Below are 13,227 nucleotides of genomic sequence, written 5' to 3' on the forward strand. Positions count from 1 at the left end.
CTGTATTTATTTTGGTGCATTCTCTTAAGAAGGCTAGAATGTTTTGGGAGAACTCCTTCAGTGTTGCTGCTTTTTGGGATGTGAAGAATTAAGGTCTATTCAAAGCTTTCCCCAGTCGAGTCCAAACTATGAATTTGAGAGCAAATGGAACCATGCAAGTCTTTGCTCCAGGCCTAATTGTGGGTCTAAAGAGGTTTGGGTTTACCTGAGGCACCAAGTTTACACTTTCCTTACAATTTTAGAAGGATTCTGGAAAATCAGGGTGTGGAAAACATGGCTGAACACTTCCATTGGCTCTCTAAGAGTCTGTGGAAAACCAACAGATGCTTTGCATTGGGAGATCATGGCACAAAATCTGGACAAACAGGGATCCTTTTCCAGATTCAGAGAATTCCAGAATGATTTGGGGTGGAAGGACCTTAAAGTCCATCCCATCCCACCCCCTCCCATGGGCAGGGACACCTTCCACCCTCCAGCCTGGCCTTGGACGCTTCCAGGGATGGAGCAGCACCACCTTTTCTTTAAATCTGATTTTCCTCAGCATCCCATTATCCCAGAGAGCCCAGAGCTCCTTTGGGAACACCTGCAGCTCCTCCTGAGGGAACAGCTGATGGCAATGGGATGGCCAGAGCAACATCACCACTATATCCACAGGGTGGGCACTGGGAGAGGAACAAAACAGAGAAAGACCTCACTTTTTATATGTTGAACAAATAAAAGCTCCTAGAAATCCAATTCTGTGTTCTTTCCCTGTTCATCCTTAAATCCTGTTTTCCTTACTTTCTTAATTAACTCCCAACAAACCACCCTGTACTCCCCATTTCTCTCAGTCTCTCTTTTTCTTTTTGTGAGCTCAAGGCTTTTTGTCACCCCTAAATCCAGCAGTTTTCCCCAGTAACAGTTTCCCAGTTACTCACCCCTAGGGAAGGTGGCACAGCTGGAATGACAGCTCCTAACTGCCTTTTTTAACTTCAATTTCAACAGTTTTTTCCTAGAAAAGTTTCCAGGGAGTTGGATTTTGTAACAAAACCAATGGTAATATCAGAAACAGGGGTAAAATACACATTAGGTTGTGTTTAAAGTATTATCTATATAATAAAATATAACAGTTATGGAGTATCTTTCATTTGGGGTCTCAAGCTAAGAAAAATGGATAAACACTGTAATTCCATTTTCCTTGGGATAATCAAGGAAGAGACCTTGGGAGAAGTGATCAGCTAGTGACCACATTCAGCTCAAATCATGGAATAATCCAATCATTAAATCAGTTGGGTTGAAAAAGACCTGGAAGATCAGAAAGGTCTTAAATCAAAATGCTTGAAAGCTCAGTTCTTGCTTAAAGTGTGAAAAGATTTCAGATTTGTGGAGATTTTAGTCCCACTTCTGAAAATGTGATTTCAGTGGAACTGTTCACACTCAATAACTTCCCACCAGGGTGGAAAGGGAACAGGGTTAGAGAAAAAAAAAATAAAAACAAAAATCCAGAATTAGCATCTTAGTATGTGACATTTTCAGCATTAGCAGCTCTGGGAGTGGAAGGTTTGGCCCCTGAGTGACTCAGAGTTAATAGAGCGAGAAATCTTCCTGTAAACTCAGTGCTGGTGCCTCTTCTGGGTGGAAAGTTCCCGAATAAAAACATTAAAAATCCACATTGATCCCATTCTCCCCCTTGCAGGTGTGTTCCTCCTCCCAGGGATGTAGAGCCAAGGCTGTTTTGCTAAGGAGCAACCCCCAGTTTTCAGCCTCATTGAGATTTTCTAGTGGGAAGAGACAGGATTGGATTGGAAAAAGGGAAAAAGAAAAGCTATTTGTGCCTGCTGAATCCCCACAAAGGATTTGCTGTGTCACAGACCTTGTGGGGATGAAAATCTGCCTGGAGATTACAAGCTGGTAGTAAGTGTGGAGTAAATATTCAGGTTGGTAGTAGGGGTGGCTTGGAGCAGTTCAAATCTCCCACAGTTCAGAGAAATGCAGGTTTTTGGAACAAGTTTCCATTTCAAGTTAGGCTAAATCATTTGAAGTGAGATTTGAAAGCAGTTTAATTGCATCCTAGCAGGGAGTTTGAGATGCTGATTATCCAAACACTCCCTGCCTCTGTCTCTGCTGAAGGGAAACAAAAAAGAAAGGAAAGATTGGAAGAGCTGGGAGCATCACAAATCCAGAGGAGATTCATGGCACAGGAACTCACAGGGAGGAAAAAAGGGATCCAAAATTAGCAGAGCTTTAAATGAAAAAAGAGTCTCCCAACAGGCAAATTCCCAAATAGAATATCAAGGAATTATTGGGACCTGGGACAGAGCATCCAGAAATGAGAATAACCCCATCACCAGGGCTGTGGTGCAGCAGTACAGAAAAGCAATTTATTAAATCAGTCCTGCTCTAGAAGTGGTCATTGGGCAGGGCCATTCCCTCAATTTAAGAAAAAATTCCTTAATTTGGGGTCTGTGCTACTGCTCCACTGCCTAAGCCCAGTGTCCAGGTTCCCTGTGTCTTGGAAAAAAAATTAAATTTAAAAATAAACCCCTAAAATAAACATTGTTCAGTGTGAGAAAACCATCCCCTCCTTTAACCCACTCATAAATCAGGAATATTTTATCAGAGAATTAAATATAAGAATTAAACACTTCCAAACTTTGGCCCATTTCATTTTATCCTGATCTTTTTGCACATCTTAGAACCTCAACTGCAATTCCAGAGCTAAATATTACTCAAAAGGCCAAAATTCCCACGTAGAGTTTGATGTCACTACAAGGAGGCTTCCAGGAGGAAAATGTGTTTAATGAGGAAAGGCTGTTTGAAAAAATCCCATTTTTCCAGGGAACCACCCTAAGGCAGAGGAGCATCACATCATTCCCTGTGGGAGCGGGTGGGAGGATGGAGCAGAGCCTGCAGGACCTGACTCAGATGCAGCCTGAGGTGTCTCCACAGCGTTGGGGAAACCACCAAGGTGGATCTCAATTAAAACAACGCTGCACAAATGAGGTGTGAACCTCTCCCACTCCCTCAAGTGCTGCCAACAGCCAGAGATTTGCGGATTTGCGTCTCCGGATGGGATGCAGGAACCAAAAGCTCCTTTTGGAAGTGCTAAATCGCTTTTCTCCAGGGCCATTTAGGCGGGCTCAGTGGAACTGAGGCTTTCATCTGTTCATTTTTGGCTGGGCTTTGCTTTCAGGGCTTGGCTGTGCGGGAAGGAAACGCCCTTGCAGTGACACCAGGTCTGTTCCTCTCCAGCGCTCAGGGAATTGCAGCATTTAACAGAGGTGATGCCCCAAATCCTGGGGCTGCTAAACGGGCTCTGAGCCTGCTCAGGTGCAGCATTACAGCTGCAGTGTCCCTCTGTCCCTATCCTGCTGTCCTGTCCCTCTGTCCCAGCCCGGTGTCCCTCTGTCCTTATCCTGGTGTCCTTCTGTCTCAGCCCGGTGTCCCCTCTGTCCCTACCCCAGTGTCCCCTCTGTCCGTATCCTGGTGTCCCCCTGTCCCTGCCCTGCTGTCCCCCTGTCCCTGTCCCCCTGTCCTGCCCTGCTGTCCCTCTGTCCCTGTCCCGCTGTCCCCCTGTCCCGCCCTGCTGTCCCTCTGTCCCTGTCCCTGTCCCCCTGTCCCGCCCTGCTGTCCCTCTGTCCCCGCACGTACCAGGCTGCCGGGTCGTACTCCGCCCACACCCGCACAAACTCGTCCAGGTGGTGCGGGCCGAGGATGGAGGAGTCCCGGGTCAGGTACTCGAAATTGTCCATGATCACTGCCACGAACAGGTTCAGCATCTGCGGGGATGGGAGGGCAGGGAGAGGGAGAGGAGAAGGGAGAGGGTGGCAGAGAAGGGAAGGGAGAAAGGAGAAGGGAAAGGGGAAGGGAGAAAAAGGAAAAGGAGAAAGGAAGGGAAAAGAGAAGGGATGGGAAAGAGGAAAATGGAAAGAAGGGAAATGGGAGCAGAGAAGGGAAGGGAGAAAGGAGAAGGGAAAGGAGAAAGAGGAAGGGAGAAAAAGGGAAAGGAGAAGAGCAGGGAAAGGAGAAAGGAGGAGGGAGAAAAAGGGAAAGGAGAAAGGAAGGAAAAGGAGAAGAGAGAGGGGAACAGAGAAAGAAGCAGAGAAAAGAGAAAAGAAACGAGAGCGGGAAGAGAGGAAAGGGGACAGGAGAAAGGAAGGGGGAAAGGAGAAGAGAGGGGAACAGAGAAGGAAAGGGAGAAAGGAGAAGAGAGAAGGGAGAAAGAAGGGAAAGGAGACAGGGGAAGGGAGAAAAGGGGAAAGGAGAAGGAAAATGGGAAGGGAAGAAGGAATGGGAAGGAAAGAATGGAAGGTAAAGAGGAAGGGGAATGGGAATGAAAAGAGAATTTTAAAAATTAAAACCTGGTAGAGAAGCATGCATGATTCCCATAACTGGATGTTCCTACAAGGAGCAGCCTCACCCCAGGGAGAAACTCTTGGGACAGAGTCCTGGATCCCTGGGAATGCCACCACTGTCTCCTCCTCTCCTGCCCATTTTTCCACATCCCCATCACTGGTGCTGCCTCCAGCTTGATCCAGCCCAGATCCCATCTCAGCACATCCTGGGGTTCTGTGAAATGAGTGTGATGCTCCCAGGAAAGGCTGCTGAACTCAGACATTGTCCCACTGCCCTTCTTCAAAGGGATGGTATAAATCAAGACAAACCCCGTGAATGCTTAATTCCAAATTTAGACCCCCTGTGAGAAGAAAGATAAACCCTTTCCCTTTAATGACTAAATGATCTCTTTGGGGATTTTATCAGCAGGATGATAAATGGGGTTTAGCAAAGCTGGCCTGGTGGTGTCTAAATTATAATTAGGGATGAGGAGGAGGCACAGGGGTGGGGAGGGGAAGGTTTGGGGGATCCACAGCAGCACCCCCAATTTGGGGGCTCAGGACTGACTTACCAGGAAGGAGCAGAGGAAAATGAACGACACAAAGTAGAAATAGGCAAAATCACTGCCACATTCCTTTTTGGTGAGGCCAGAGAGGGGGTCACAGGCTCTGTTGCTCAAGCAGGACAACATGATCTCGTGCCAGGCTTCCCCTGTAGCGCTCCTGCAACACCAGAGCAGAGGCTGAGTTTATCCACCCCTCCCCATGACAGCCACCCTGCAATAATACTGCACCCAATTAACCAAATTAATGAGGGGGAAGGTTGTGCCCAGGAGCACAGACTGTATTTACACTGGGAGTTGGAATAACTCATGAAAAAGAAAGGAGAAGGAACATTTCCCTCTGTTACAGGGGGGTAAAAGAAACCAGACAGGCTCAGGTAGGCTAAAAGCTTTATTGCTTCTGTGGAGAATATAACCAGATTGATTTAAACAAATCTGAGTAAACAGAGTTTAGATTGTTGCCTTTTGAACCTAGTGCTGGCTCTAAAGCCAGTGCAGAGGGTGGGAAATGAAACCAGGCTTTTCCACTGGAATCTCTTATTTCCTTTATCAGGCAGATAAATTCCAGCATGGGCTGGTTGGAATTGGGTCTCTTTTTCATCACAGTCTCCTGCGTGTCCTTCACCTCTTCCCTCCTCCCTCTCTGACTTCTACTATTGAGAGAAAAGAGCCAAAAGGAAAAACTTTGGAGTCCCAGTGAGTTTGTCCTCAAAATAAAGCAGTTCCTGTGAAGTGCACCCTTGGTTTGGAAGTCAGGGATTCTCCATATGCACTTACTCTGAATTCCTGCTTCACTCAATTTTTTGCTTCCCAAAATTCCTTTTCTTTCCCTCAACATTGAGGGAAAAAAAGGAATTTTGCCTTTTATCCCCACAGCCAGCACACAAACTTTGGGAAAACTCAGTGCTCCATCTAACCTGGAATAATTTCCAGGCTACTCTGAATTACAGCAGATTTCCCCCCTAGTGCCTGAGTGCTAAAGGCCCATCCCCTTTGTGAGGAATTGTGCAGAAACCAGCTCCCATCCCAATCCTGCTGCCTCTGCTCCTTACTGCCACTGCTCTGGGGCTGCTGAATAATGACCCAGTTTATTAAAATTCAGAGTTCTGAGCCCAGGGATTATTCTCAGCTAGAGAGGGCTAATTCCATTTCTGTCTGTCTTCACAGAAACTCCCAGGCAAGGATCCAGCACCAAGCACCACAGAATCCTTGGAGCTGAGCCTTGGCAGGGCTGGGAGGGGCTGCTGTTCACTGGGGGTCTCCACAGCTGGATGAGGAACATCTCCCCCAAAGTGCCCTGAGCTGGAGCAGGGCCTGCTTTGCCAGGTCTTAAAATGAAAATCTGTTCTTTAATTGATTGGTTTTCAACTTGAAAATGCTTCATTTGCAGGCAGGATGAAGCCAGAGGGAAACACCTGAATTCTGAAGCAGAGGTGAGGTTGGTGTAGGAGCTGGTGACTTCTGGTTACGCAAAAATTGCCAATTAAAGCAATTCTCACTAAAAAAGTAAAAATTGACCAAGTTTCAGGAGAGGAAACCCATCAATCAGTTGAACCAATGGGGTTCTGATCTGTGTTCAGCTTCTGCCTGAGTTGCCATGGGGGGTCCCAGCTCTGGGTTTCACTTTGTGGAGGGGCTGAATCCAATCTGCTGAGGAGAAGGAAGCAGGAATGGATAATTTACACAAACCCCTATTTTAAAGGATGCCCAAGTCTGAGCAGCTCAACTGGCACCTGCACAAAGATATTTTTGCTGTTCCCACACAAAGCAGAGGATGTTTTATCCTCTCCTTACCTGAACAGGAGCATCAGGGCTTGGAGGAAGGTGCGGAAGTTGTTGTGCCGATTAATGGAGGTCTCATCATCTAAGGCAATGTTCCCAAATACCTGCCAGGAAAACAGAAGGGATTCAGCCAGCACATCAAGTGGAGCTGGAAAATAAGGCAGGGAAAAAATTTGTCCTCGTTTAAAGGCTCTCAAAAGCTGGAATAATTTCTGTGCTGAAAAGGGAGATAAAAATGTGTAGTGGAGATCAAATACAAGATTAATGTGCTTTGTATTCACAAAGGTCCTTTCCAGCAGTTCAGCTCCATCCCAGGCCAAGAAAAGTTTATTATTTCTTCTCAGGAAGGTGCAGTGCCTGGGCTGCTCCCTCCTCTCAGCCTCTTGATGTGTCCATAGCCAGGGGAAAGGTCTTTTCCTGTGGGATTCACAGATGTCCAGTGCTGAAATGCGATCCAGGCTCATGCCCACAGCTGGCTTGTCCAGCTCACTGGGGACACTTAACATAAAAACTGACAATTAAAGTAGAAAAAGAGGTCTTTTTTTTTCATTTCTAATTTACCTGACACCAGACAAGAAGAGATTTTGCCTCACCCCAAATCAGTGCTGCTCCTGCTGTGGATGCAACAACCAACTGCACCCTGAACAAACCCAGGCTGCTTATAGGCAGAATGAAAGAATGAAATATTTTACCTGCATGCCAATAATGGCATAGATGAAGAAGAGCATTGCAATGAGGAGACACACATAAGGCAAGGCCTGTGGGAAAGGAAAAAGGGGGATTAATGACAGCAAATGCAAACATTGAATTCCCTGGCAGGACTGAGTTTTGTGGCATTTGCCCTGGTCTTAGGTTAGAAATGGAGCTGTGTATCCTATCCCCATCTGTCAGAGCTGGGGCAGTTCTCTGCTGTCCATGGGCAGTTTTTTCTTGATCTCTCCCCCAGCCAACCCTCCCTGCAGGAGATCTCTGCTGTCCATGGCCACTGAGTGTCCCTGCAGGGCTGATCCAATTCCAGCATCCCATGGGGAGATGCTGCATTGCCCAGGGCAGGAGCCAAGCATTCCTACCTGGATCCAATGTGAGCCTGGCACAGCCCAGCAGCCTTTGCCCAGTGCATTGCCAGAGGAGCAGCTTCTGCTGCCCTGCATGGCCAGAGGGAGCCCAGGCCCATCTGCAGCAGCCCTGGAGCTGCAGAGGAAAACTCCCCCCTTGTGCAGGATCCCTGCTCCAGCAGAACCACAGCTGGCACTGCAGGAGGGCTGAGCCCCCATGGGATGGGGCTGTGCCACCACCCTGACACACAGGGGGCAGGTTGGATTCTGACTCTGACAGTGCTGGCTTTTTTTTTGTTTGTTTGTTTTGGTTTTTTTGCACTATTGCATTTGTAATTTTAATTTTCCTAGTACAGAACTGTTATTCCTATTCCCATATCTTTGCCTGAGAGCCCCTTAATTTCAAAATCATAACAATTTGAAGGGAGGGGGTTTACATTTTCCATTTCAAGGGAGGCTCCTGACTTCCTTAGCAGACACCTGTCTGTTCAAACCAATACAGTCCTTCAGGTGTAGGAACTGGGAAGAGGATATGAAGAATTCTGGCTGTCCTCAGAAGACAAACCCCTGGAGCCAGGTGTTCATGGATCACACAACAGGCAGGGCTTTCCAAGGGCTCTCTCTGTATCCTTGGAAGCAGCAAGCAGGGAAAACACAATCCGAGGCTCGGCAGTGAACATTTTGTGTGCATCATTGTATGAACATTAATTGTTAATGACCTTGCTGAAAATTCAGTCTGAGAAAAAAAAAATAAATAAATCTCCATCCCAGAAATGAGTTCCTGCTCTGAAACAGGCCCAGTTTGGGATCCCAGGAGGACAAAAAGATTCTGAGTTTTAGCAAGAAATCAGTGAAGGCTGCAATGTAATTATGTCACCCAGGCTGAGAGTGACAGCTATTTCCCACTTGGACTAAATGAATGGGTAATTAATGCCTCTTAATTAGTAATAACTCAAAAATTGAGAAGTCTTGCCCTCAGGCCAGCCCCTGTGGTGCCTGGGGCAGGAGTTCTGCAGGCCAAGGGAGCAGGAATTGTAGAATAATGAAATATCCTGAGTTGGATATGACATGAAATATCCTGAGTTGGAAAAGACACCCAAGGATCGAGTGCCACTCCTGTCCCTGCCCAGCCCCTGTCCCAGCAACCCCAGCCTGGGCATCCCTGGCAGCGCTGCCCAAAGGCTCCTGGAGCTCTGGCAGCCTCGGGGCCGTGCCCATTCCCTGGGGAGCCTGGGCAGTGCCAGCACCCTCTGGGGGAAGAACCTTGCCCTGAGCTCCAGCCTGAGCTGCCCTGGCCCAGCCCCAGCCGTGCCCTGGCTCCTGTCCCTGGCCCAGAGCAGAGATGGGAGCTGCCCCTCGGGAGGAGCTGCAGCCCCGGGGAGCTCTGCCCTCACTCTGCTCCAGCTGAACAACCCCAGAGCCCTCAGCTGCTCCTCACAGCCCCTGCAGACCCTTCCCCATCCCTGTGCCCCTCCTTTGGACACTCTCTCACAGATTTTTCTTACTGAGGTACCCAAAGCTCCCCCAGCACTGGAGGTGAGGCCCAGCCCAGAGCAGGGCGGGACAATCCCATCCCTGGCTTGGCCGCCATCGCTGGGCCTGAGGCACCCCTGGGACAAAACCTGGAGGAAAGCTGGGAAAAAGGGACTGCTGAACACCTCTGCTGGACACCTCTGCACGAGGGACACGGCCTGAGAGCTCTGAGCTGGGGGCACAGACAGACAAACAGCTCCTCATGAAGCCCAGGAATGTCCTGGCTGCACGTCAGGGCCAAACTCTGGACACAGGATATGAGAAGAGTTGAGATTGTGCTGGAAAAGGCTGAGCCCATTTTCCCAACATCCATCCACTCTCTCCTGACTGGGAACACCTCACACCTGCAGACCCCACAGAGGGGCTGGGGCTCTGCACCCACAGCTCCCAGCCCATGAGTACTGGTGTGTCAGAGCCCAGGATCACTGCCACAAATCCTGGCTGCTCATGCCGTGTTCTCCTCCCTGCTCTGCAGAACCTGAGTAAGCTCCAGGACCAGAGTTAAAGCATCAAACAATGAAAAATGGGCTGCAAAGCAGCTGAGAGCTGTAAAAATAACCAGATTTGGGGCATTTGGACTTTTCTAGATCTAGAAAACAGCTAATTCAATATGCTGGGGATTGGCAGGAGGAAGGGCAGAGGTAAAGGAAACAAGGCAAAGCAACTGCCTCAATTTCACAACAAAACCTCAAAAAAACCTCATTATTTTAATCCTCCAATCATCAAACCCGGGCCTGTGGCTCTACAGCTTCACAGTTTGTGTTACCAAAGCTCCAGGGGCTGGGTTTCACCTCTGTCAGATCCCACCACACCCAATTCCTGGGACAGGTAATTTAACCTTACACTCACTGCAGGTGAAAAACAAGGCACTCATCAGTCAGGCCACTGCTTCTTTATGCAAATTCCTGAGCATCCAGACTTTGTCAGAGGGATTTTGGGGTAGTTTCAAGGGCAACTTGACTGTTGAACACTTGCTGGAATCTGCATGAGCAAGCAGCCCTTCAGCCTCATCCCCCACAATGCAGCCTTCAGGGGATGGTCAGTGCTAACCTGCTCTCTTTTCTGTAGAAAATTAATATTCCTGCAGCTGGGCAGTGCTCAACAGCTCATTTTTAGCAGAATTAATATTCCTAGGAGTGGTCAGTGTGAGCCAGTTCCCTTTCAGTAGAATTAATAGCCCTTGTTTTGCGAACCAGTTGAATTAACAATTAATATTCTTGGTGCTAACCAGTTTGATTTTCTGCAGAATTAATATTCCTGTGGCTGGGCAGTGCTCACCAGCTCATTATTAGCAGAATTAATATTCCTAGGAATGGTCAGTGCAAACCAGTTCACTTTCAGCAGAATTAATATCCCTTGTTATGCCAACCAGTTGAATTAACAATTAATATTCTTGGTGCTAACCAGTTTGACTTTCTGCAGAATTAATATTCCTGTGGTTGAGCAGTGCTCACCAATCCTCTTTCCTGAAGAATTCCTGAATTCCAAATTCCTGTAATCGCTCTGTAGAGGTGCAGAGAGGCTGTTCCAAGACCAGGGAAGCTCTTGGATCCTCACTGGAAAATGCTCCACGTGCACCAAGCACGACCCTCTCCCCAGAACCTCTCCCCACACGGCCAAGGCTCACCTTGAAGGACTGCACGAATGTCCAGAGCAGGATGCGGATGGTGTAGCCCTGGCGGAGGAGCTTGATGAGCCTGGCTGCCCGGAAGAGCCGCAGGAAGCTGAGGTTGATGAAGTTGTCCTGTGGAAAGTAAAGGTTTTGTGTCCTTCAGAAACGACCGCGATCCGAAACCACAGCCCGCAAAAAAGAAATTAAAATTACCAGCTTCACGATCTAAGCAGCAAATCGGCCACCAGAAAACCTTCCAAAAGAAACATTCGTCAGTGCAGATCACTCCACATGCAGCAAGAATGAGAAAACCCCTCTCCACAAGAGCCCTCCCCTCTGCTACTGGCTCAATGAGAGAAAAGGAAAAGGCCCTGTCACGCTGTCCTTGGAGGGCTGATTTGCTTAGAGCAAGGCAGATTTTCTCCCCCTCAAGACTCAGGGAGAGGGGGATGGTGCCAGATTTTCATTTTGAAAAGGAATGAGGTTGGCTGAAAGTCTTGGTCAGCTCAGTTTTGACAGGGAATTGAACTTAAGCCAAGACACTGGCAAGGGACAAAGAAAGGCACTGTCCAGTGAAGATTCAAACATCCTTGGAAGAATGAGGATGTTTTCCAACCTGGAGGTTTCCAGTGTTTGTACAGCATGGAACTGGACAGGTTTGCCAAGGAGAAACGGCACCAGAAGATTGTTTGGAAGATGGATCAAGGGCAGCGAGTCAATAGGGGAGGTGGAGCTTTCACCAGCAGGAAGATGCCTTAGGAACCTGCTGGTTTTCCAAATTCTTGTTAAATGTGTCTGCACAAGTGGATCAAAGAACTGCTGGAGGCAGGTTCTGATTTTGTTTTCTAGGATTCTCCCCACCCCTCACCCCATTTTTTTTTCTTTCCTTCGGGGAAAAGAGGATTCTTGCCCCAATGAGCTAATCTAGAGAGGGTTCTTTCCAAAACAAAACATGCAAAAGCCAGATCCCTCTTGCCCTCCTATTTTAAGGAGATGAAAAAATATTCCCTGTTTCCATAATTCACTTTTTTGTGGCTCTCTGATCACAGCCACTTATTTGACTGAGTGAGCTAAAGAGAGAAAATATCCCACTTTAAACTATTGAGCAGTGAAGCAGCAAATATAATCATAAGGAGCTCTGCTTGGTAAAGATGAGCAAAAATTTCCCTTGGATTATTGTTTTACCAGAAGTCACTTTGAACTGACCCACATTTCTTGCTCATTTGGCTACAGAGCTCATGCTGAAATTGGGGGGCTTGTTGGATCTATGGATTCTTTCAATGCCAGCTCAGTTTTGGGGCCATTAGCATTGCATTCCACCAATCCCATCAAAGAGTTCCAGAACTCAAGTCTCAAGCATGCACTCGGTTTCTCTCAGGTTAAAAACACAAGCAGCTCAAGAGTTAGGCACAGACCGAAAATCAAACTCGATCTTCAAATAAAGAGAAAAGAGAAAAGCACAGGAATGTTCAATGAAGGAGCAGACAACACTGAGCTCATTCAAGCCAGCAATAGAAGCCATCTCTGGCAGGCAAAGCACGAGCGAGGATTCCCCTGGGTTGGGCAGTACAACAGGCACTGAAAATGTCCAGTTTGTCCCAGCATCAGCTCCAGGTTTGTTTTCACAGCGCTTACCTTCCCTTCACAACAGTCCAGCTGCACTCACCTGAGCAGGGCAGGGCCAGGGAGGGGCCCTGGGGCAGAGCTGGGGCCCAGCTGGGTAATGGGGACCATCACTAATGGGGTTCTTCTTCCCACTGTGAGCCGGGCCCAGGGCAGGGCAGAGGTTTAACCATGAGCCCTTTTAATCAGGAACATCTCCCCAGCAGTGGGAACTAGATCAGCCCTCATGTGTAATGCTGGCAGCACTTAGGCCTGAAAGTCTGATTTTAATTTCAGAGCAATGCTCAAGCCAGATTTTGCTGTGCACAATCCTTTGGCTCCAAGGAGGAGCAGGGGCACAGGATCCATCTCTGCAGGATCCTGTAGGATCTCCCTCCTCTCACATAACTGCAGCCCAGCAGCAGGAACATTCTCCTGCTCAGGCTTTGCTAAAACCTCATCAGCCCAGCTGCCAGGATGTTTAAAACCTGCTTTGGGCTGGGCTCCTTGCAATCTGAGCTACCCCAGTGCTACCATGGAAAAAGGATAGAAATGTGAAAAGGGTTCAAGACTGTGCAGTTATGTCTGTGATCCCCTCATTCCCTGGGATTCAGATGGACAAACAGTCCATAGATTTCTTTTTTCCCCCCACATTCCCTATTTAACTCTGGCATTGACACTTCCTAAAGAGCAGTGAAAGCCTTGGCTCCATGTGGAGCCACTCCCAACCCAGGAAAATCCCCCTCCCACCACCCTGGGATGTTGGA

At 48.0% G+C, this 13,227-nt stretch overlaps 1 protein-coding gene across 11 annotated transcripts in view; it reads right to left on the reverse strand.

The window, feature by feature from the left end:
- The window catches only part of CACNA1B (calcium voltage-gated channel subunit alpha1 B), a 334,736-nt gene that overhangs the window by 35,459 nt on the left and 286,050 nt on the right, over positions 1–13,227 (reverse strand). For all 11 annotated transcript variants that reach the window (XM_071453699.1, XM_071453697.1, XM_071453694.1 and 8 more), the window contains 5 exons: positions 10,874–10,990; positions 7,351–7,416; positions 6,671–6,762; positions 4,886–5,036; positions 3,631–3,758 (listed from right to left, as the gene is read on the reverse strand). In XM_071453699.1, the coding sequence (XP_071309800.1) occupies positions 3,631–3,758; positions 4,886–5,036; positions 6,671–6,762; positions 7,351–7,416; positions 10,874–10,990 (554 nt within the window). The remainder of the gene's footprint in view (positions 1–3,630; positions 3,759–4,885; positions 5,037–6,670; positions 6,763–7,350; positions 7,417–10,873; positions 10,991–13,227) is intronic.

The sequence above is a fragment of the Agelaius tricolor genome, unplaced genomic scaffold (genome assembly GCF_023055355.1).
Source record: "Agelaius tricolor isolate 1412-34295 unplaced genomic scaffold, bAgeTri1.0.p SCAF_37, whole genome shotgun sequence".
Classification (NCBI taxonomy): domain Eukaryota; kingdom Metazoa; phylum Chordata; class Aves; order Passeriformes; family Icteridae; genus Agelaius; species Agelaius tricolor.